This window comes from Ruditapes philippinarum, unplaced genomic scaffold (assembly GCF_026571515.1).
Source record: "Ruditapes philippinarum isolate M1 unplaced genomic scaffold, ASM2657151v2 ctg2_1_1_1_1, whole genome shotgun sequence".
NCBI classification, from domain to species: domain Eukaryota; kingdom Metazoa; phylum Mollusca; class Bivalvia; order Venerida; family Veneridae; genus Ruditapes; species Ruditapes philippinarum.
Genome location: NW_026854799.1, coordinates 611553 through 635091, shown reverse-complemented (window position 1 = coordinate 635091; position 23539 = coordinate 611553). Strand labels below are relative to the sequence as shown.

Here is a 23539-nt window from a genome sequence, read left to right as displayed (position 1 = left end):
TATCTTTTGTTGATAAGGTTTATGCATGTCAGTATATTCATTACAGGAACATCATTTTGATTATCAAATTATGTTTCCCTGTCAAGTTAAATCATTTACTAACATCAATATCTAACTTCCCTATTACATATCTATTTCTCTAATTTAAATGCATGCTCATATTCTATGACAACATTTAATGATTCATCCCAAAGATATGTTTCAGTAATTGCTTTAGATTATAATTATTATACAAGGGAAAAAACTCTTATTTGCCTTGCATTAAATGGAAATGAGTTATCTTTCTTAAACCACAATATACAAGGGAGAAAATATATTTATCTTACATTAAATAAGGAATGAATTATCTTTCTTGAGCTATAATTGCATATTTGGATTAAAAAGCTAAAGATTTGTTTTTGCATAGTCATTAAAAAGTTAATGTTTGTATAATATTAGAATATCAATTTATTGCAAATGAATTTCCTTTTACAGTTCCCAAAACAGAAAGTCCAGTACCTGAAAAAAGTGAGTATTTATATTAGGTATATTAAATATACATTATACTACATGTATATTGTTTTAAATTGCAAAAGTCCCCGGTGTTTTATTTTAATTCAAACAGGTTGTATGCTAAATATAATAAGCAATTACATGGGCTGACAATTAAAGTTTTATATTTACAAATCAAATCAATATAATTCTTTTCTTGGGGAAATAAAAGATTTTAATATGCACTTACAAAGAAAAAAACAAAATATTAAAAGGATCTTACACCGGCTGCCGGTACAGACCAGATTATCTGGCTGTAAAATAACTGTTAATAGGCTGATATGAGACTCTGCCAAATTTCCGCTAAATAACCCGAGAGCTAGATATTCTGGTCCGTATTGGCAGCCAGTGTCTGATCCTTTTATTTGCATATTATATGTTAATCATAATTAGGAAAGAAATAAAGACGACTAATAATTTCATACAGCACATTTTTGTGTCGCCTTGAAAAGGTGACATATAGGGGTTACTTTTGTCGGCGGCGTCGGCGGCGTCTGTGTCGTTGTCGGCGTCCCCTAAAGCTTGTCCGGAGCATAACTCAGTCACTGTAAGTCTGATTGACTTCAAACTTGGCATGCATGCTTCTTTCAATAACCCGAAGTGCAGTGCACAAGGACCGGTACTCTGCAGTTCTTATTTTTTGAGTTATTGCCCTTTGTTAATTTTCATACTTTATTTTTGTCCGGGCCATTTCTCTTCAACTAAAAATGCTATGGACTTGAAACTTCATAGGATGATAGATCTCATTAAGAAGAAGTGCAGTGCACAAGAACTGGTACTCTGCACTTCCTAATTTTTGAGTTATTGCCCTTTGTTTATTTTCATACTTTAATTTTGTCCGGGCCATTTCTCCTTAAGTATAAAAGCTATTGACTTGAAACTTCATAGGATGATAGATCTCATTTAGAAGAAGTGCAGTGCACAAGAATCAGTACTCTTCATTTTTTAATTTTTGAGCTATGGCCCTTTGTTAATTTTCATACTTAATTTTTGTCCAGGCCATTTCTCCGAAAGTTAATAAGTTATGGACTTGAAACTTCATAGGATGATAGATCTCATTAAGAAAAAGTGCAGTGCATAAGAACTGATACTCTGCATTTCTTATTTTTTGAGTTATTGCCCTTTGTTGATTTTCTTACTTTATTTTTGTCTTGGTCATTTCTCCTCAAGTATGAAAGCTATGGACTTGAAACATCATAGAATGATAGATCTTATTGATAAGAAGTGCAGTGCACAGAAACTGCTGCTCTGCACTTATTATTTTTTTAGTTATTGCCCTTTGTTATTTTTCATATTTCATTTTTCCTGGCCATTTCTCCTAAACTACATTGTTCACAAGGCGACACATCCGACTCGCGGAGTTCTAGTTCTTATAGTAGCATAATTATGAATTGACAACTTCATTCAAAACAGCAAATGGACATCATTCTAAGAATGCATCATTCATAAAAGGCGCACAAAAAAGACATCAGTTAAAGCACGCGACCTGTCTCACACGGGGTTGTAAGACAGATTTTCATCTAGCACCGATATAAACAGTAGTTTATCCTGTCTGATATGCTAAAAATAAGTACCGGGGTACTAAAAAGCTACAAACTAGAAATGCTCGATGTTTTATCCAATTTTTAATTCGTTGGAGATTAAAGAATTAACTTAAGGATCTTATACTTAATCTGAAAACGAGAACGCAATGCCATAATATGCTAATCTAAATGAAGGATTAACAAAATAATAATAATAAAGTGTCAAGTTTTTGAGGATTTTACAAAGAGAAACCTCCTCTCATGAAAGTGTTATTATATATATAGATATATAAATCATAGTTTATGTCGACATCATTGGAACTTTGACAGAAAGTGCATAAAGTCAAAATGCTCATTTTTAAAACGTTTAGATTTAGAAATGCAAAACATTGCATAGACAAAAGAGAATTGTAATGGTGCTTAGGCAAAAGAAAATTGTAATGTTTGTTTTAATGCGAGAAATAGAAGTTAAAATGAAATAAAGGTGAAATATGGCATTGTTGTTGTTGATGACTCGTAAATGAACAAGTGGATATATATGGATTAGATATGGAATGGTTTCTGTGAAGTTATTTAATGTATTAAGTTTTTGTGTCATTTTGGAATCAAGAAAGAAGCATGGTTTCAAGCTGGAGGGATAGGAATAAAGTTTTCATAAATATATTTTGTAATGTGAGAATTGAAGATATAATTCTGATATATAGCAATAGAAATGGTAAGATTCTAAGAAATGTTGTTTAAAATCCAAACTAGGAGAAATGCTAGGAAGCAGATGAACTTTAAAGGTGTTTTTATCAAATGGGAAATTATTTAAAAAAGAATTGAATTTATGGAAATAAAGTTTTCAATACATGATTTTTTTAACGATTCAAGTTAAGATATTAATTTCAAATTGTTACTTTTTTTAAATAATTTTAAAATACGTGTATTAAAAAATATTTGAATTATAAAAAAAGAGAGTAAAACATGATATCAGTAATTTATTTACTGTAACAGTCGTACTTTTCATAAAATTTAAGTTATTTTTTTAAAAACAATCCAAAAGAAAAATTCAAATCAAAGATAAGTCAGCATAAAAAATTGTCCAAAATATAACCAGAACAATAGATTTTAACTTTTATGTAATTCTTGCAATTATATCCAAATTGTCTCCTTTATTTGTGGTGTAATTATCTACTTTCAGAAACAGAAAAGGTCAAGAAAGATGACACAACAGCTGTTGTCAAACCGGAGGGCAAGAAACCCGAGTTTGTTCTCAAGATTAAAACACAAACAGTAAGTTGACATTATTAAATACATCTTTCAGCTATATATATTCTAAATGAATCTAAAATTTTTGGGATTCTGTAGCCAAGTGGTTAAGGCGTTTCACTTCAAATCACATAACCATCGTCACTTTGGGCTCTTATCCGCCCTGAGACATTGATATTTTTAAGAGGAAGCTATCTAGATTACTACAAAGTAAATCATTAGTTTTACCGTAGTAATCCTTTGTGTTTTAATTATGATGCAGAGAGGTCTTAAGGTCCTCAACTACCAGATAATATGAAAAAATCTAAAATGAATCTTAAGTAGTGAATATAAGGCTTTAAAATATATACAGAAAAAATTAGACATATTTTACAAAATATTTAGACAAATTTTGACAAAATATTTAGACAAATTTTTGTTCTTTTTTTGTACAGCTTGATGAGGGTGACCAGGTTGACTTTAACTGTGAGGTTATTGGTGAACCTAAGCCTGACATCAAATGGTTATATAATGGTGAGGAAGTGAAATCCGAGGGCAAGTATATGATCTACGAGGAAGAATGTCTTCATCACCTCGAGATAACCGATATCGTACCGGAAGATGCTGGAGAATATATGGTGAAGGTAGAAAATACCCTCGGCAAGGCAACTTGCACAGCTCAGTTACAAGTTATAGGTAATTTTATTGGCTATTTAAAAATATTTGGTTTTAAACATACTTGTAAGTTTTTACAGTAAATTTTATTACGATGAATTAAGAGCTTGATATGTTTTCCAGGCAATGTCCCCAATTTGTGTCCCTTCTCTGTACTATCAATCTATACTAAGGATCTTTCCCTGTACAGTCAAACTCACACACCAATATACTGTAGGTATGTTTCCCTTTGGATGATGTATAATATTTTGATATACTTAATGTATGGAGTATGATGAGTTAGTTTATTAATAAAAAGTACATTTACAGTTGCTTATTAGTTGTCAGATCACAAACAAAAATCTTCCTCTAAAGGCAAATTGGATGATTTACTACAGGCCTTTTTGACTCACTGTGTGGATATAACACCAAATGATTTTCCTCTATTCTCTATTTATTAGAAAAACCCAAAGAAGAAGTACAAAAACTTGAAGCACCAAAATTCACAATTGAGATTCAAACTGTAGAAACAACAGTGGGTGAGAAGGCTTCATTCTTCTGTAAAGCCAAGGGTAACCCCGTACCAAATATCCTTTGGTACAAGGAAGACAAAGAAATCACCAAAAAAGACAATAGGTTTACCATAGAACATGGAAAGGAAGGGGATTCCTCGTTACTTATTATAGATGTTATCCCAGAGCATGATGGGAAGTACATGGCTGAAGCTAAAAATGAGGTTGGAACAGCCACAACTAAAGCTGAGCTCTTTGTTCATGGTACATATCAATTTTTGATTTTCACAATTTTTCAAAATTGACACTGATGAAATAAAGTTCAATCAAAATATTTGTGCTCATTTTTCCCCCCTTTTTACTTGGTAATTTATTACAAACTTGTGGATTTCATACTAACTAAAAGATTAAATTGAATAAAAATTTTATTGGATTGTAACATTGACATGGAAAGTTGGATGAAAATTTGAAATCATTATAGGAATCATTGGTTCAAGCCCTTCTCGGGTCACGATCATGATTCCTCATATGACACCAATACTGGTTAGTTCCAGGAAGCACGCTCAAAAGTGATTAATATAAGTTGTAAGAACTTGTTTTGCAATCAAGCTAAAATATTTTTAAATTAAAGTCTTAATCGTCATGCCAATAAAATGCTGCGTAAGTTGGTACTAAGGAGTGAATTATATCCCTGCTATATATTAACATTTGATAGACGTCCTTTAATGTTTACATTTTACTCATGTATTCCCATGTTGTAATATCAAAGTACTTAAAGTATTTTTTGTATTACAGATAAAGAAGAGACCTATGCACCAGAATTTATCAAATCACCCACTGAAGTCATATCCAGGGAGCGTGACCGTGCCCAGTTCCTGGTCAAAGTCATAGGCATGCCTAGCCCTACAGGTCAGTCATTTTCGATATTTAATTAGAAATTATACTAAATATGATAATTAATTTGTAATAAGTGAAGTGTTATTATCAACTTTTTCATTCTGGCAATGATAATTTATAAGTTGCTTGTAACTATTAGCAGTAGAAAATCAAGCCAGTCTGTATGTTCATACCGCTGTCAGCTAAATTCATCAAGTTTGATATGGTAAATAAATGATAATTTTTAAATTTTTGATATTTGACCTTGTGCCAGATTTTTGTATAATCGAAAATAATAAAAATGTAACTGAGTTCTTGAAGTGATAAGAAATTTAAGTAAGTTTGTTCTGTTTCTTGTTAGGTTGATTTTATAAGAAAAAGTCAGAAATTACTATTTGACCAAAAGACAATCGCATTTTGATAGCCAATTTTTAACTTTTCATGATGCATTTTAGTGACCTGGAAGAAGGATGACAAGCCTCTGGATGACACAGATCTTTATCATATTGAGAGTTACGAGGATACTTACTGTTTTGAGATCAAGGACACGAGCCCTGAAGATGCTGGCACATATACTTGTGTTGCTACCAATGAAGTTGGTGAAGCTATCTGTGAAATACCTCTTGAGGTCAAAGGTTAGTACTCCCAACATTCAAATTTTTCCTTTATGATAATATTTATAAATTCCAAATATTATCTTTTCATAAAAGTTTTTCTTTATATCCCTTTGTAGCGTATTCATGTAGAAGTGTGCAGTGATATAGTGTAATCTGTAGACCTTTTAGTAACATGCAAAGCTTTTTCTTTTTAGTGATCTTTTAAAAACTTTTTTATCCTTACTTTATACATGTGTTTCATCATGTGGATACATGTATTTCATGAACACGTGTAGTCTTCCTCATGTTTGTAAATCTGTCTTGTTGTCTTCTCTTACCTTTAATCTTCATCGAACAATGTAGACATTTTACAAGAACGTGATCCTTGTTATTTGATCTTTGAATGTTTGAACAAATGTATCATTTGTTATGAGATAACGTGGATGGGGGTCATACTGGAATCAGTCAGTCCATCTGTCCACCTAGATGCTTGCAGAAATCATAATCATAAAGAAGAAAAATATCGCTTTTCCACCAATTCTTATATTTTTCATTTGTTATTGTACATAAATCTTTGTAAAGAGATAAATAAAACACCTTATAGTGCGTTTCGGCATCTGAAAAGGCCAGATTTTAGCATTTAATCATTCAAGCGCCTTGTCCATTATATATCGGAATTCCTGTATTTTAATGTGGTGCTCCAAACACTTTTTTTGAACTCGCTCATAACTATTTCTTTAATAGATATTAATTCTATCAGTTAACCTTTTTACAAGATGTCATCTTTAAAACACTCCTGTTGACATGTAGAAATGTCTGTTTTTCATTTATCATAACCATGTTCTGTGTAATTCATATCTATGTTCCTAATAATCATCATGGTAAATTTTATCATTTTTTGTGTACCCATGCTTATCATTATTCACTTATCAATCCCACAATTCTTAGGAGACAATGATCTACTTATTGAACCAGAGGAGGGTATGTATAAAACATTGCCAACTATCAGAATATATAAATTATTATCATCATGTTTTATGTTGTGGCGTATTATATATGTATTGTTTATTTTCATCATTATTGATGTCATCTTAAATATGCCGGTTGTGTAAATTTCACAATATAAATTTATTGTTAAAGTTAATAGCACATAATAATAGGTATAATTTGAGTTATATTTTTCAAAAATTCTAAAACTCTTAATCTTTTTTTTTTTGAGAATATAAAGATTTTTTTATTCTTCCAACAATGGAAAAATACAAATTTGAAACTTTTCTACCAGTTATTCAATGTTTAAAGCAGCATGCCTCTAGATTTATGCAAATTATCATGAAAATTCTGAAAAATTTATTAAAAGTTATATATTATGCAATGAACAAAAAAAGTAATTTTGTTCATTGTTGATTTTCTTGAAATATTGTGGCTCATCTGGAGGCATGCAGCTTTAAGGCAAAGAACTTTAAAAAGTTCAGAAATATTTTAGTTTATAGCTGGCATATCAAGATGACATTAAATAAATATGTAGTCGTTTTGTTGTCATAAAGCATCCATTTAATCAGACAGAAATGGTGCTGGTTGAAAAAAGGAAATAACAAATCTTATATATTCAAGTTACAATAAGAAACAGTTTTGTTTTATTGTAGAATCAGTATCTACAATGCATGTTTTGTTAATTATTTGGGTTTTTTGTCTGAATAAAGGTTTATTGAGCAACATAATTGTAACTGCCTCAATACCAGGGTGCCCGACATACATAAGGGTTTCACATGATATTTTTTGCTTATGTAAAATGTAAAGTCATATGATTCAATCAATGTTTGATAAAAACATGTATTTTTTTCCATAGAACTTGGCAAATATTGTCCTGATTCCAGTAGTTACTTTATTATTATTCCTATAAAGCAATCAATTTCGTTGAAGTGTGGTCAAGAAAAATATCAAAACCTCACTTGACTGTCTTCTATAGACATGATACATTAAAAATTATTAGATATTTTACAGTGTGTTTTGGTGCATGTTTTTCATTAAATTTAAGTTGTTACAATTATGTTGTACTATGAAACTCATTATTTTTATGGACTGTCTAAGAATATTTAAAATCATTATGATTTTTTTGGCACCAAAACATTCAATATCTACTTTGAGTATTGGTACTTTTATTTTAGTGTTTAACAACAGCATGCATAAGATTTTATGGTCTATGATTTTTTCAAAGACATTTTATAAGAAAACTTTCTTGGAGCTTCTTGGAGTGAGGTTTTTTATCCACAATGGAAAAAAAGATTTATTTTCATAGAGAATAGTTGCTTAGAAGAAATATTATTTGAATGCATTGATATTTTGTAACAAAAAAATAGAAAAATTAGACAATAACTTGCATGTAAGGAAGCGAATTTTCATAACATATGAAAATGTTTGTAAATCAATTGAATAAAAGCCTGTATTTATAGGGGAAAAAAGAATAAAATCTTGGTTGAAATATTTACATTTTTATGTAAATTTTGTAAATGACACTAAATTTATTATAAATTTATTGAACGTATTTCTTTAAATTTTACCAACTTTTATGCAAAACTTAAATACAGAACTTTTTTTGAATACAGGCTTTTAATGAGACATTTACAAAGAAAAGAGAGTATTTTATTTATCATTGTTATTTATTTAAGAAAAATGAGATTAATAATGAAATTTTCATTCACTTTCATTTAAGTAAGTATTTCATCATTCAGTTATGTCTGGTTACCAATTTTGCAATATCATATTTGGTAAAATTATATCATACTGTATCATTTTTCTTCACAATTATATCATATATAAGTTTATCAATCAAACATCATAACTTAAACACTAGTTCTAAATGAACCAGAGAAACATTTCTATTTTCGAATGGTTCTAAATAATAAAGTTCAACATTTCAATTGTAGAACTGTTTCCAAAAAAGCTACCAAACACTTCAAATTTAGACTGTTTTACAAAGATTACAAATTGTAAGGTTTGTTAGAACGTTCGACATAAACGTTTACTTATGTTGTATTTCAGTTACTCGTGATGAAAGGATCACAGAATCACCTCTTGTGCTCAGATCTCAGGAACTCTCACAACCACCAGAATTTACTGAAACTCTCACTGATATTGTAAGATATTTACTTTTTCCTTATTTTGATAATATATTACTTTTTTCTTTTCTTAAATTGATCATTTTGCCATTTTCTGTTTTCTCAGTATGTTTTCAGTTGAATACTTTACAAATGGAAAATCACAAGTTTGTCAAATTATAACAAATTAATTATGCATGGGGTATCATTTTGTGCTGAAAGACAATTTTACCTGCATGTATTCAGTCAACTTTTATATGAGAACTGTTATGAAATTATAATATCCTTGTTAAATTAAGGTAATAGCTGTCTTTAAAAGTTAGCAGCAGGAAAGTTTCTATCAGATATCAACAAAAACTGACCCAAATATCACATTTTCATATACCAGACTCATCTTATACAAGGGTGAAAATAAAAATAAAACCTGTGAGATATCATTGAAGTTGGGGCTGTGTCTGATAAGAAAATGTATGGTACAGTATACCCGGTAGATATGATATATTAAATTGTTAATTTCAGACTGCAATGGAAGAGAAACCCATGACCTTGACTTGTAAGGTTGTTGGATTACCAAGACCAGAAGTAGCCTGGCTCAAGTAAGTCTTCGTGCGTTAAAAATTGTGAAATAGCAAGAAAAATATTGGTAAAATTACACCATTTTGAATATTTCTATGCAAACACTTTACTCTTGTTCAGCACAGATCTTATGTTGCATCTATCAAAAAAAGTAAAATCATTCTTACTATTACTATCAGTAACTAAAGTAGAGTTTCATATGTGGAGACAAGAGTTACTTAAAATGATTAAGTAACTTGACCACAATGAAAGCAAATATCATGTTGTGTTATTCTTATGTTGTTGTAGAGATGGTAAGGAGTTGATACTAACACCAAACATCAAACAATCTTATGATGAAGATACAGCCATTCTTACCATCAACAAAATGTCCATGGATTATGATGGAGAATATAAATGTATAGCAGAAAACTCGGCTGGTACAACAGAAACTGTTGCTAAAGTCGTTGTAGAAGGTTTGTACAGCATTTAATGTAACTTTACAGATTTTTAAGTTTTTAAGCATTTTCTAATTATTTTGATATTTCTTGTAAAAGTAACTTAATTAATGAAACTGTTGTTCTTTTATTTCTTGTAAATTTTTGTTCCTTTATGTTGTCCAAATTTAATTTTACACTCATTTGATTGATTACATGATATATTATAATATATTGATTCCTTTGATTAACTTGTAGGTGAAATATATGTATTGATTTCTTTGATTAACTTGTAGGTAAGATGGAAGGTCCAGAATTTACAAGACCACTTGCGGATCGTGAGTGCCGTGAAGGAAGACCAGTCAAGTTTGAATGTGCTACCAAGGGCATTCCTAAACCTGATGTCAAATGGTAAAACTTCATTTCTCTAAATAGTACCTTTCATACTAATTTTTGTTTATATGAAGAGAAAAACAGAAATACTTTCCATACAATAATCAAATATTTTGGTGTATTGACAAATAGTGAAGTTTATTTATGATTAGGAGGTTTTGTTCTTCAGAATATTTTGGACAGAATACATGTGTATATGTCTTTAGGGTTATTTTGCATTATGAAAAGTATTGCACAAAAATAGATAATTTAAATATGGGAAACCACTTAAGCTTTATGTAGAGAACATCCAGGAATTGATATTCTTTTTAGTAAGATGATGGTTCGATAAAAACCGGAACTGGTAAAAAATAAATAACCTCAAACCAGCTCTGGTGTTGATGTGTTGTATGTCTTAATTTTCTTCTTATTTTTGTAACAAAGCAATTAATATTATAATATTCAGGTTCATCAATGACCAGCCCATTGAGCCAGGTCTTAAGTTCCACACCGAACAACGTAAAGGTTTCGGTGGCGACATTACACATAGTCTTAGTATTGACAACACAGAAGTTGATTATGCTGGCAAGGTCAAGGCTGTTGCCACAAACAAAGCTGGAGAAGTTGAAACCACGGCAACTCTTACTGTTGAAGGTTTGTTTTCATGCTGTTTGTTTCATGTAACTTGAAGATTTTTTATTACAGTGTGTTTTTAATGTGTAAAATTATATGCATGTAATACATACATATTAATTATTGCAATATAAAAGTTCATAATGTCCACTTTTTGTTTCTGTAGTTTATGACCAGTTTAATAATTTGAAAAGGATATATACTACACATTGTTGTTATATTTTATGCAGAGTTTGTCAAAATATAATAGATACTATGAACATTGCTGGAATAAAAACAAAACGCATTTCAGGCAACATATGTAAAAATATTTAATTTACATATGCTGGTTGAAACTTAAAAGTCTGCTTCCTGGAACCTGCTTCCTCCAGTAATGGTGTCATATGTAGAAACATGGTTGTGACTCGATTAGGGCTAGGACCCATGATCAACAGGTGGAGAGGTAGACACCTTAACCACTAGGCTACTTCTTCCCTTATTTACACATGTTGTTTTGAATTTCTTGGAGATATAGTTTCGCAGCTCAAGAAACAATTTTGTTATTTTCTTTCCAGAGAAGAAAGAGACTCCTAAATTTGTCCGCAAACTTGAGAATATTGACACAATTGAGAAACAGACTATAACCTTCGAAGTTGAGGTCACAGGAAAACCCAAACCCCATGTCACATGGTACGTAACTATTTTTACTAATAGAGGGAAGTTAACATTGAAAAATTTGTCCAGACAAACTTATTTGCTGTTGTAATATGAATTTAGTGTTTGAAGTTATTTTTTGTCCAATAGGAATGCGGTATTTCAAATGAATTGTAACACATTTACTTTGGTATATCAGCAAATAATTAATCAGTCTTGTAAATTAATAAAAAAGTAATTTTAAACACTAGATTGGTTAGTGTTCATTAAGCAAATTAATCAGTGTAATGACAGCTTTTCTACATCCATTTTTAAATTATTCATGTCTTGACCATTGCAAAATTTGATACAAATAAAAAGTTTGAAAATGCTTCTTAAAAAATTTAGAAGACAACATATTTAAATGTGTGATGATACATGATTGCAGGTCAAAGGGCAATGTGGAACTTCAGAATATGGAGAATATTGTCTTAGAAGCCACAGATCGTGTTCATACAATGACCTTGAAAAATGTCAAACCTGCTGATGCTGCCCTCTATAGTGTCAAGGCCCACAACCCTGCGGGACAAACTTCCTGCAGTGCTCGACTTAAAGTTGCTCGTAAGTTTTACAAAACCTTTTCGCTTTTTCTATTTTCTCTCTTTACTTTCCAATAATTTAAGGGTTTTTTTTATATCTGACTTGAATATCAGAAAATCTGTGTATGTTGTTTTTACTCCGATACAAATTACAGTAATACTTAAAAATTTGATTATGATTTTTGATAAAGTAGCTAATTTAGATTTTATATGACCAATGAATAAATAATACAATTATTAAATATGTTTTATACCTATTTTTATTTTCATCATTTTTTTTAAGTATTTAACAATTTAATATTTGATACTAACCATTTCCAGGTTCCATGAAACAAATTTATTTTTACGCCTGTCATTTTACAATAACATCAGCTATGCTATATGACATACTTGTTTAGAATTTTCTACAACTAAATGTAAACTTACTGGTCTGTTTATATTCTGTTTAAATATTACTTTTTCATAAATTCACATTGATGAATTTTCTATAAAATTTCTGTCTGTGAAAATGTTTTGTCTGTGCTTATTTGTTATAATTTTTTAATCAATGTCATAGGAAGTAGTTTGAAATAGGGATCTTAAAATAACTTTCTTTATAGTCAAGTACTGAAAGTAAATTTCAGAAATTTATTAACTGATACAGTAGATTCTAGATAAGTTTTTATTTTAGCTTTGAGCAAATTTAGCACTCTTGTGGGATTTTTTTATTATATTTTTTTTAATTTTTAAGTGAATTGGCACAAAGAAAAATAAAAAATAATTTTGCTAAATGATAGAAAATAGTTGTTTGTGGTGTTGGTGCTGTGGTTTTGTGTATGTTGAGAATAAATGTAACAACTTCTCCACTAGAATGTATTGATTTTAAAGCTTGCGAAGAAACAGAACTTATTTTACCAGAGGATGTAGAATTGTGTGATGAGGGTAAGACAAATAGAGGTCAAAAGTTCATACTGTAGAAAGTTCCGGTTTTGTTCCGGTTTTTATACACAAAATGTTTTTTGATTTTTAGCTATTTCATCTGCACATTGTTATGTTTATATCATTAAGGCAAAAACATATAAATATTGTTTCTCAGGGAATAGTTTCACTATATTTACTGTAAGGGATGATGTTACAAGAAATATTATCTTTATGAAAATAAAATTTAAGTTGGAATTTAGGAATATTGAAGTATGTTATCAATTAATTGCCTCTAAAAATACATTTATTTGAGAGAAAAATCTTTGGCCCTGCTTAAAATCTTTTAAATCTCTGAGAAACATTATTAGTTTTGGCCTTAAATATTTCTTTTTATGAAAGCAATGCTGCATGATTCATATAGATAGTGGCAATAATTTTGAGAATAATGTGCATGTCTTAATTTCAAATGGAAAGGAAGACAATTTGTTGTCTTGATAGACTAATATTGTATGTATACTGAAAAATCTGGCAACTGTGACTGTGTGGCTGTGGTCTGCTCCTTTCAAACAACTTTCACTAAAATCAGGCAAGATCTTCAGTTAAAAAGTTTTGCAAAAATCTAGGTAGCTTATTGAACGCCTGTGGTTCAAACTAAGTTGCACCAGCCCTCATGTATCTGGAATAATGTACAATTGAGCAACTCTGAGAACTCTGAGCATGCACTTGTAAAGCTGAAAAGATTAAAGGTATCAAAGTGGCCTGTGATTAAACTCAGTTGCACCAGTCCTCATGTACCAAAATATACAGTGAAACTTTGAGCATGCACTTATGAAGGTGGAAAGTTCCTAACAAAGTATCAAAATGTGTTCTAACATTCACATAAAAAGAAGAAGATATATTTATGTTAAAGTCTGTCCAAGTTTTTTATGCCACCGCAGCATCTGCGATGCGGTGGCATATAGCGATTCACCTGTGTGTGTGTGTGTGTGTTTGTGTGTGTGTTTGTGTGTGTGTTATATAGATTACATAGTGAACTTAAAAAATCTTCTTGTGAAAAACCACTTGTCCAATTTCAACCAAACTTGGCAGGATTGATCCTTGGGTGAAGGGCTTCCAAAGTTGTTCAAAGAATTTCATTCCATGCAGAAATCTGGTTGCCATGGCAACCAAAAGGAATTATAAGAATAAATTTAAAAAATCTTCTTGTAAAGACCCAAAAGGCCTAGAGCTTAGATATTTTGCATAAGGCATTGTCTGGCAGATCTCTACCAAGATTGTTCAAATTATAACCCTGGGGTCAAAATTGGCCCCGCCCCGGGGTCATTGATTTTCACTATATGTACATATAGTAAAAAACTTAAAATAACTTCTTGTAAAGACCCAAAAGGCCTAAGGCTTAGATATTTTGCATAAGGCATTGTCTGATAGACCATTACCAAGATTGGTCAAATTATAGCCCTGGGGTCAAAATCGGCCCCGCCCCGGGGGTCATTGATTTTCACTATATGTACATATAGTAAAAACTTAAAATACCTTCTTGTAAAGACCCAAAAGGCCTAGAGCTTAGATATTTTGCATAAGGCATTGTCTGGTAGACCTCTATTCAGATTGTTCAAATTATAGCTCTGGGGTCAAAATCGGTCCTGCCCCGGGGGTCATTGGTTTTCCTTATACAAATGTATGTATATAGTAAAAACTTTATAGTAACAAAATTTCTTCAAGCAATTGACAAATGCTAGAGGTTGGATATTTTGCATGAAACATTGTGAAGTGAACTTCTAGCAAGATTGTTCAAATTATAGCCCTGGGGTCAAAATTGCCCCTGCCCCTGGGGTCATTGATTTTCAATATATACATACATGTATAGTAAAAAATCAAAAAATCTTACTGTCTGAAGGTACAAGGCTTAGAGCTTGAATATTTGTTAAATGATATCATCTATAGGTACTCTACCAAAGTTGTTCAAATTTTGCCTCTTGTGTCAAAATTAGCCCCGCCCTGTGGGCCATAGGTTTTCCTTATATGTATATAGTAAAAACTTAAAAAATCATCTTCTCTAAATTTACAAAGGCTACAGTTAAGATATTTTGCATAAAACATTATGTAGTGAACCTCTAGCAAGATTGTACACATTATAGCCCTGGGGTCAAAATTGGCCCCACCCCCAGGAGTCATTGATTTTCACTATGTACATATAGTAAAAAAAAAAAAAAATTGTCTGAAGGTACAAGGCATAGAGCTTTGATGTTTGCTATATAATATCATCTATGGGTTCTCTACTAAAGTTGTTTTAATTATGCCCCTAGTTTTAAAATTGGCCCTGCCCAGGGGCAGTGATTCTCATTATGTTCACATAGTAAAAACAGAAAATAAAACAAATTTTTTCTGAATGGGAGAAAGCTACAGCTTAGATATTTGACTTGAAATGTTGTTTGGTGGACCTGTATCAAGATTGTTTTGAATTAAACCCTTGGGTCCAAAATTTTGCCTTGCCCAAGGAGACAGTGACCTACTTTCTTGTCCCTTGATGTACAGCAATGAAATTTTGACCATGATTGTGCACAGTTTTAGTTGTAAAATTGAACTTTGATATCAGGTGACCTAGATTTTGATGATGTGACCTACTTTCTTGTCCTTTTATGTACAGCTATAAAATTTGAACCATGTGTACAGATTAAGATGTTAAGTGAACTTTGATTTCAGCTGACCTAGATTTTGACAAAGTGTCTTACTGTGTTGTCCTTTGATGTAGTCATGAAATTTAGGCTGTGTGAAATATGACCATCAAATTCACTAGACTCAAGTGCATTGATATATTCCTACTCTGATCTTTTATTGAGTTAACAACAGATTTAACCACTAATCTGATAATAAGAATTAGATAGGTCAGGGATCTATGCATTATGACAATCTTCAAAATTGTATAGAAACAAAAAAAATCTGTATCAACACTACTATTTAGTGTTGTATTAATGCGGTGGCATAGCATTTTTCTCAAATGCAATCTTGTTTTTTTTTTTTTGTTTTTTTTCTCATTACCATCCCTTTATTTTTTGTATATTATAAGAGTCAAATCTGCTGTGGTAAATTTGTTTTGGAATAGAAAAATCTTTCAAAATTGTGCACATTGTTTTACTTTCACTCAGAGATAGAGCGAAAAGAATGCTCCATGAAAGAAACAAAGTTAATAAATAAAAGATACAGTACAGTGTAGTATACTAGTAATAATATTTTAGTGTACATATAACATTAACAGTTTTAGCTGCAGCATTTGATAATGAATTGACATTTTGCCTGGATAGTAACAATTAAAAAGAAAAGTAATCCAAACTTCACTTCTGTTGATGTCATGTCTAAAATATGTAGAAAAAGTAGTTCTAACTGCCATTAATTGTAATCTCATGCTGCTAGAAGCACGCATATTGCAAAATTTATATTTTACGCTTTAATCTGTTCTTGAAATCTTAAATGTTGTCTGGTGAAAAAAAATTGCTAACTTGTAACAAGATGTTAACGCAATATATAATAAATACTAAAATGATTATAAAAAATTAGATGTTCTAATATCAACGGATATGTTTTTAGCAGATAACTTTCACAAAAACAAACCTAATTTTTAACAAAAACTGAAAAAGTAACATAACATAACATGGCTTATTTAACAAAAATAAAATAAATACGCGGGCTGCGATACTTGCGATCACTCTATGCTGCGACTCTACACATTATAACAAAAGTGATTTTATGGGATCATATTAGATTGTCAAAAAAAACCAAACAAATATACTGGTGATTGAATATCTGCATTTCTCTAGTCAAACTAGAAAAAACTGCTCCAGAATGATATTTAACACTTCCGCATATTCTCAAAAATTAAGCTAAAATGAATATTGGGGGGGAAAAAATAAGAAAAAAAAGTTATGTTCTTTTCCAACTGCTATATATCAGTAACATAAAAATGTATTATTACGTGATACCATAAAGTCACTATTAAAATGGCTAATGAAATTAATTTGTTCATTTTAGGTAAATTATTGCTTGCATATTTTACGGTTATCCTAACCAAATATTTCTATGTTTTACAGCTGCAAGACGACCAAGTTTCATGCGTCGTATGTCAGATATTCTTGCTCCAGAAAACGGAGAGGCCAAGTTTGACTGTAAGGTTGAAGGATTCCCATTACCTGAGGTGAAATGGTAAGTTTCTTTCACCTTATTTTCTTTTTTTACATTCATAGTGCATCACTGCTTTGGCTTTTATGATTTTTAGCTTGTCTGTTTTGAAGAAAAAGTCGAGCTTTTATGATTGCTATGTCATCATTGTCGTTGTTGTCGACATTGTGCAAAAACTTTATTGTAGCCGATTATTCAAAGATTTTAAAAGATATCAACATGAAACTTTGAATACTTGTTTATCTTGACAAAGTACATAATTCTGAAAGCTATAATTTTGGCCAGAACTTTTACACTTTATTTTTGTTCAATATATTTTTGTATTTTATTTTAAAAGGTGATCACTTACAATAGAAATTGACCTTAATCTTTAGGTTTTATTTTAAAAACCCATTGCTTACAATAGAAAATATTACTTTAAAAACCTTTAAATTAATACATTTAATCTTCAGGTTCATCAATGACAAGGAGCTTGAACCAAGTGAAAATGTCATCATGGAACAGAAGAAGGACGGCACCTGTGTGTTGACCATCAAGGATGCAAGCCCCGACATGCAGGGTGAGGTCCGTGCTGTAGCTGCCAATGTTGGCGGAGAGGATCTCTGTAATGCTAATCTTGAGGTCAGAGGTCAAGCACCAACCTTTATCGAAACACCAATCAAATGCACAATCCTTGAAGGTTTGTTAAGTGAAATATTTCTCTTTGTTAAATTTTTTTATTAATGTTGGTTAATTGTTATTTTTATGTTATACATGCCCTGTTCATCTTGTTTTTGTTGTTTTCAATTGGAATGATTTTACACATCTTAATGGGTTCGTTAGCAATGCAAATCTATATTTTTTTTATTAACAAGCAGAGATGAACTTTTTTCTCCTTAGAATTTACAAAATACTCATAATTTATCATTTTAAATTGAAAAAAATATTTTTACAATTTGTAAAATTAGTTTTATATATTTTCATTAGGAGACGTTGCCATATTCAAATGCCTTATCAAGGGTGAACCATCACCCACTGTTGAATGGTCAAAGGGTAAATGGTCTAAACTGAAAAACTCTGATAAAATTAATATGTACAAAGACGAAAATACCAGTGAAGACATTCTAGAAATCAAGGACATAAAGAAGAAGGATGCTGGAACGTACAATATTAGTGCAACTAACGAGCACGGCACAGAACAAGTGGCCGCAACTTTGATTGTTACCTCCAATCCTGAAGAGGCTGAAGACTGGAAGGCCTCTCTTAAACACAGGTAAATTTTCTAGCTATTAGCAGTGGAAAAAAAATATTCTACAAAGGTAGATTGTCTTCTTCTTAAAGTCATGTTACCATTAATAGTGATAAAATATCCAAATATCAGTGATTAATGTTATTAGTTGAAATTGCTAAGCTGATGGGTAGAAGCGAATATATAGACATGTTGAACAAATCAAATTATACCAGTCAGGCTATTTTCACCTATTAATTTTGTTTTCATTGCTTCAACTTCTGTAACCATTTATATAGAATGTTTTTCATATAACCAAATATTAAGGAGGCTTTTATGGACTTCCAGCCCGCATAGCTCAATCGGTTAGAGCGCGAGTCTTGTACTCTCAACATTGTGGGTTCGATTCTCATGGCTAACCAACTAAAAATACTTATCAGTCTTTTTGAATGAGACTTATAATCTAGGTCCTGTGTATGAGTGCTTTAATACTTGGTATGATAAAAAACCATGAGAAGCTTCTAGAATTGAGATATTTTTCTGTATCTGTATCTTACACTTTCCTCCATGTACTGTATCTTACACTATCCTCCAAAATCTAAAATGACTAAAACTCTTCTTGAGGACTCACCAATATTAGCAATAGATGGCCAGTGTAAATAAAATGGAATCCACACACACACGCTTTTATTTAACATTACAGGGAATATGATAGAGAGCACGCGGAGATTGAAGCCGACTGGTTACCTAACTTAAAACATGTCGAAGGTGAAGAGGGCTCTCCAGTGAAGGAGGAAGAGAAAGAACTTGTCAAAGAAAAAGATGAACCTGTCGCATTCCAGATTCTCCAGAAACGAAGGATGTCAGAGGTATATATACATTGTTATGTCAGTTCCATTTAGATGCAGAAACACATCTAAAATTAAAGGTTTTCATCTTAATTTTTGTTTGTCTTTCATAATGCCTTGTTGTACTGAGCTATTTTCCTACCAACATCTCTTATTTTTGTTCATTTTTAGTGCTTAAAACATAACTGTAATTTTTATATTTTAATCAGCTTGAAGGTAAAAGAGACAAAATTGATGTTGAACCAATTGAGCGTGAAAAGATTGACCTCGATATGGCAGCTCCAACTAAACTTGAGAAAGATGAGGCCCCAACTGACGAATTGGAGAAGAAACCATACAAACATGAACCTAAAGAGGTTACCATAGATGAGGTGGATGCAACAGAACTTCTTATACCAAAAGTCAAGGTAAAACAAACTTTTAAGACAATTATTTTTATTATAACCTTCATATGATTTTAGAACGTTAAGTTATTTTATAGACGATTGTAGAGTTGTGCTTGTTTGATGTATGCCTAGATATATATGGTATTTCCTTTTGTATAAATGATGATGAAATATGGAGTAGCTAGGAATGAGGTATCAATCTTCCTTATTGGAATCTAAGTGTTAAAGATATTATGAGAAAAAATTCTCTAAGGTTTGAGGTAAATCTTATTGTAACACAAATGATAAAAGTACATCATCCATTATAAGTTCTTGTAAAAGCAGTATATTTTATAACTTTCCGTATCGGACCAGACCTCAAGGTTATAAAACTTTTTTCTGAGTTTTGCCTCAAATCCCATGATTTTCATTGGTCAGTGTACATTCTTTGTGGCAATTTCTGACCAATCAAATGCCTGAGATAAGAGTTTGAGGTACGGGAATTTCTTTATAATCTCGGACCCAGAAGAGCTGATTTTAGAAATAATTTTTTTAATTCATTATTATTTATCTCATTAGAAAGCTAATCATTAAATGAAAACAATTTAAACTTTATTTGTGTATAACAGTGGGAATGGACAACACCTCTCAAGGATGTCAAAGTCAAAGAGACAGAATCTGCTGACTTCCAATGCGAGTTCTCTGTAGCAGACGTCAATGTTACATGGACGGTAAAAGGGGAACCAGTCGAGGTCAGTCCCAAATACAGCATGACCTCAGAGGGCAAGGAACACAAACTCACCGTGGCTAAATGTCGACCTAGAGATGTTGGAGAGGTCACATGTTCTTACTCAGACTACACAACAAGTGCTAACTTAGATGTGGAAGGTATGTTAAGAAATTATTTATGGCAAACATGAAGAAAATAAGTTTTACAGCTTGAAATGTTAGTTTTTATGCCCCCCCACTGCGAAGTGGTGTGTATAGAATTGCCATTGTCTGTTTGGCCAGATGTCATGTTCTCAGTCCATAGTGGGACGAAACAGTGGAAAGTTGGGACTCCCTTGTCTCTGCATACATTTCTAGTCTTTTACTGGATTTAAGTCATAATACTGATAGTGTCAAATGTTGATTTTTCAGCTTCTATAAGTATAGGAAAACACCTGATGCCCTCAATGTATTATTTCAAACCTAAGTGAGCAACTCTGCATAATCATCAACCTAACACAATGTAGTCAGTAAGCATTTAGCATTCCTATGATTTCTGATATTAACATAATAATTTCTGGTGATATATCTAATTTCAGTCTTTGTATAAAAGTAATAAAAAAACATGTATTTTCAAAATCTAGTAAGTTTTCATAATAGCATGCCTTCATCGCTTTACCCATGACAAGTTCATTGTATAATTACAGAAATGGTAAAAGAATTTACTGTTAAACTTGACGACACATCAGCTGTTGAGAACACAGAAGCCACATTCACATGTGAAACCAATGATGATGAAGCTGAGGTCGTCTGGATGCTTGACAACAAGCCTCTACCTGTCTCTGATAAATATAAAACCCAAAGTGAAGGAACTACGCATACTCTCACAATTTTTGACTTAACATCCAATGATAACTGTGATGTCTCAGCAACATTTGGAGACCAGTCTACCACAGCTAAACTTGCTGTTGAAGGTAAAATATACACTTCTAAATGAAAAATACAAATCATTTAGACTTAATGTCTGTTAAGTAAGTTTCTTAATTATTTTCAAGTCCCCTTATCTCCTTTGGTTTAAATTTTGATGTTTTTCTTAAAGGAAGGATGTTACTCATCTAGCAGGCTGGTATTTCTATATTGCTGCTTGCACATGCATAAAATGATGTAGAATTATCTTAACACATGAATAGATAATGGAAATACATGCAAAAACTACACATCAAATTCTATTGACAGTGATTTATATACATTATGTGTAGTAGGCTAGGTACTATAGCATAATGAATGGCACATTTAAGTGTTTTTAATGCCTTCCTGACTTATGTAACATCCTTTGATTTTACAGAAATTACTGCCAAATACACAGTACCACTATCAGATGTTTCAGTATTAGAGAAGTCTGATGCAGAATTTTCATTTGAATTGTCACTTCCTGTTGACAAAGTGCGCTGGTTTTTGGATGATGTTGAACTTCGACCAAATAACAAAACACAGTTTATTGATGACGGTAAATTACACAAACTGATCCTCAAGGATGTTGATGTGACCGATGAAGGTCAAGTCAGTGTTCTTGTTGGTGACAAGAAATCTACAGCAAATCTATTTGTTCAGGAATTATCACCAGACTTTATGAAGCCATTATCTAATGTAACTGTTAAAGAACATGAAAATGTGGAATTCGTGACAGAGGTGAACAAAGAAGGGGTTACTGTGAAATGGTTTGTGGATAACAAAGAAATTGAAGAAGACGAACGATTTGAGATTTACTCAGAGGGTCGCACTCATAGGCTTATCATTAAGAATGCTGTAATGCCAGACTCTGGTGAGATTATGGCTAGAGTTGAAGGAAAGACCCAGAAAGCTACCCTAGAAGTACAAGGTAGGAATGCTTTGTTTTTTCCATATTTATCCTCTCTAAAGACTGGCTTTTTCTTCAATTTAGAGTATAAAATGAATGCACCTCATACTATTAGAGAATCACAAAAGTCTTCATGAATTATAGAAGAAAGTGTAAGCAAATTACTAGTGATTCTAATGTAAAATTCGTACTAATATATATGTATGGCTTTATTAGATAGTTTAGTCATTTTCTGTGGAGATTCTTTGTTCTAAAGAAAACCAAGGATTGACCGCAAAACTGCTGTGACTTATATGAAATAAAGAAGGACTCACAACAGTTTTACGATAAACCCTCAATATTAATCATCTGTTACTAAAAGCTGATATTTTTCTTGAAATTTAGAAATCCCTGTTGAAATTGTTGCTGAGCTAACAGAACAACATGTTGAAGAACATAAGGCCTCGTTTTTCACGTGCGAGGTAAATAAACCCGACGTTACTGTCACCTGGTTGAGAAATGGCGAAAAAATCAAAGAAAGTGAGAAACATCAGAAAATCGAAGATGGAACCACCCACACACTTGTTATCATGGATACAGACAAATCTGATGTTGGTGAATACACTGTTGTCATTGGCGACAGAAGAAGTTCTGCACAGTTACATCTGGATGGTAAGTCCTTGATTAGATGAATGAATGAATAATTATGATTAGTGCTTGATTATTATAGTGTTAATATACTGGAACAAATCTAAATGTATGAATATAACAATAAAATTTGTCTTTATATTAATTTTTCAATGCAATTTTTAGGTTGACTGAACATTGGGTGCATGCTTGATTATAATTTTGAATATGTTGAACACATAATCTGACAACTTTGTAATATTTGATTATTGTTTATGTTTTTAAAGTTACTGTTTTCTTTTTCATTTAAATGACTTAAATTTAGAAATTGGCTTTTGAGAATGTTATGAAAACATATAATTTTGCATGTAGGCTGTTTTGTTAATACATAATAATTCAGTATTATATTATTGCTTTTATGCATTGATTTTTGTCTTGAACTTTCATGACAAGTAAAGTAAATATGTATGGTAAATGTATTGAGATTAAAAACAATGATTTACTATAAATCTCTGCTACATGTCTAACATGGGATATTAAATCATGTAAATTACCAGTAAAAAGCCTGACTTCTCCAGGGTGTCATGGTTAGCAAAAATGCTAACCATTTGAAGGAAATTTGCTGGTTTGAAATTGAAAACCCTTAAAT

At 31.4% G+C, this 23539-nt stretch overlaps 1 protein-coding gene across 1 annotated transcript in view; it reads left to right on the top strand.

Annotated features, from left to right (window-relative positions):
* Window positions 1-23539, top strand: part of LOC132741091 (titin-like) — a 284076-nt gene that overhangs the window by 211498 nt on the left and 49039 nt on the right. The window contains exons 119-141 of the mRNA XM_060729177.1: window positions 475-507; window positions 3193-3329; window positions 3740-3980; window positions 4400-4714; window positions 5246-5359; window positions 5782-5961; window positions 6871-6903; window positions 8962-9056; window positions 9537-9613; window positions 9882-10048; window positions 10306-10420; window positions 10848-11035; window positions 11569-11683; window positions 12075-12247; window positions 17211-17322; window positions 17751-17977; window positions 18265-18550; window positions 19209-19374; window positions 19563-19760; window positions 20348-20606; window positions 21134-21400; window positions 21772-22305; window positions 22669-22935. Coding sequence (XP_060585160.1) covers window positions 475-507; window positions 3193-3329; window positions 3740-3980; window positions 4400-4714; window positions 5246-5359; window positions 5782-5961; window positions 6871-6903; window positions 8962-9056; window positions 9537-9613; window positions 9882-10048; window positions 10306-10420; window positions 10848-11035; window positions 11569-11683; window positions 12075-12247; window positions 17211-17322; window positions 17751-17977; window positions 18265-18550; window positions 19209-19374; window positions 19563-19760; window positions 20348-20606; window positions 21134-21400; window positions 21772-22305; window positions 22669-22935 — 4299 coding nt within the window. The remainder of the gene's footprint in view (window positions 1-474; window positions 508-3192; window positions 3330-3739; window positions 3981-4399; window positions 4715-5245; window positions 5360-5781; window positions 5962-6870; window positions 6904-8961; window positions 9057-9536; window positions 9614-9881; window positions 10049-10305; window positions 10421-10847; window positions 11036-11568; window positions 11684-12074; window positions 12248-17210; window positions 17323-17750; window positions 17978-18264; window positions 18551-19208; window positions 19375-19562; window positions 19761-20347; window positions 20607-21133; window positions 21401-21771; window positions 22306-22668; window positions 22936-23539) is intronic.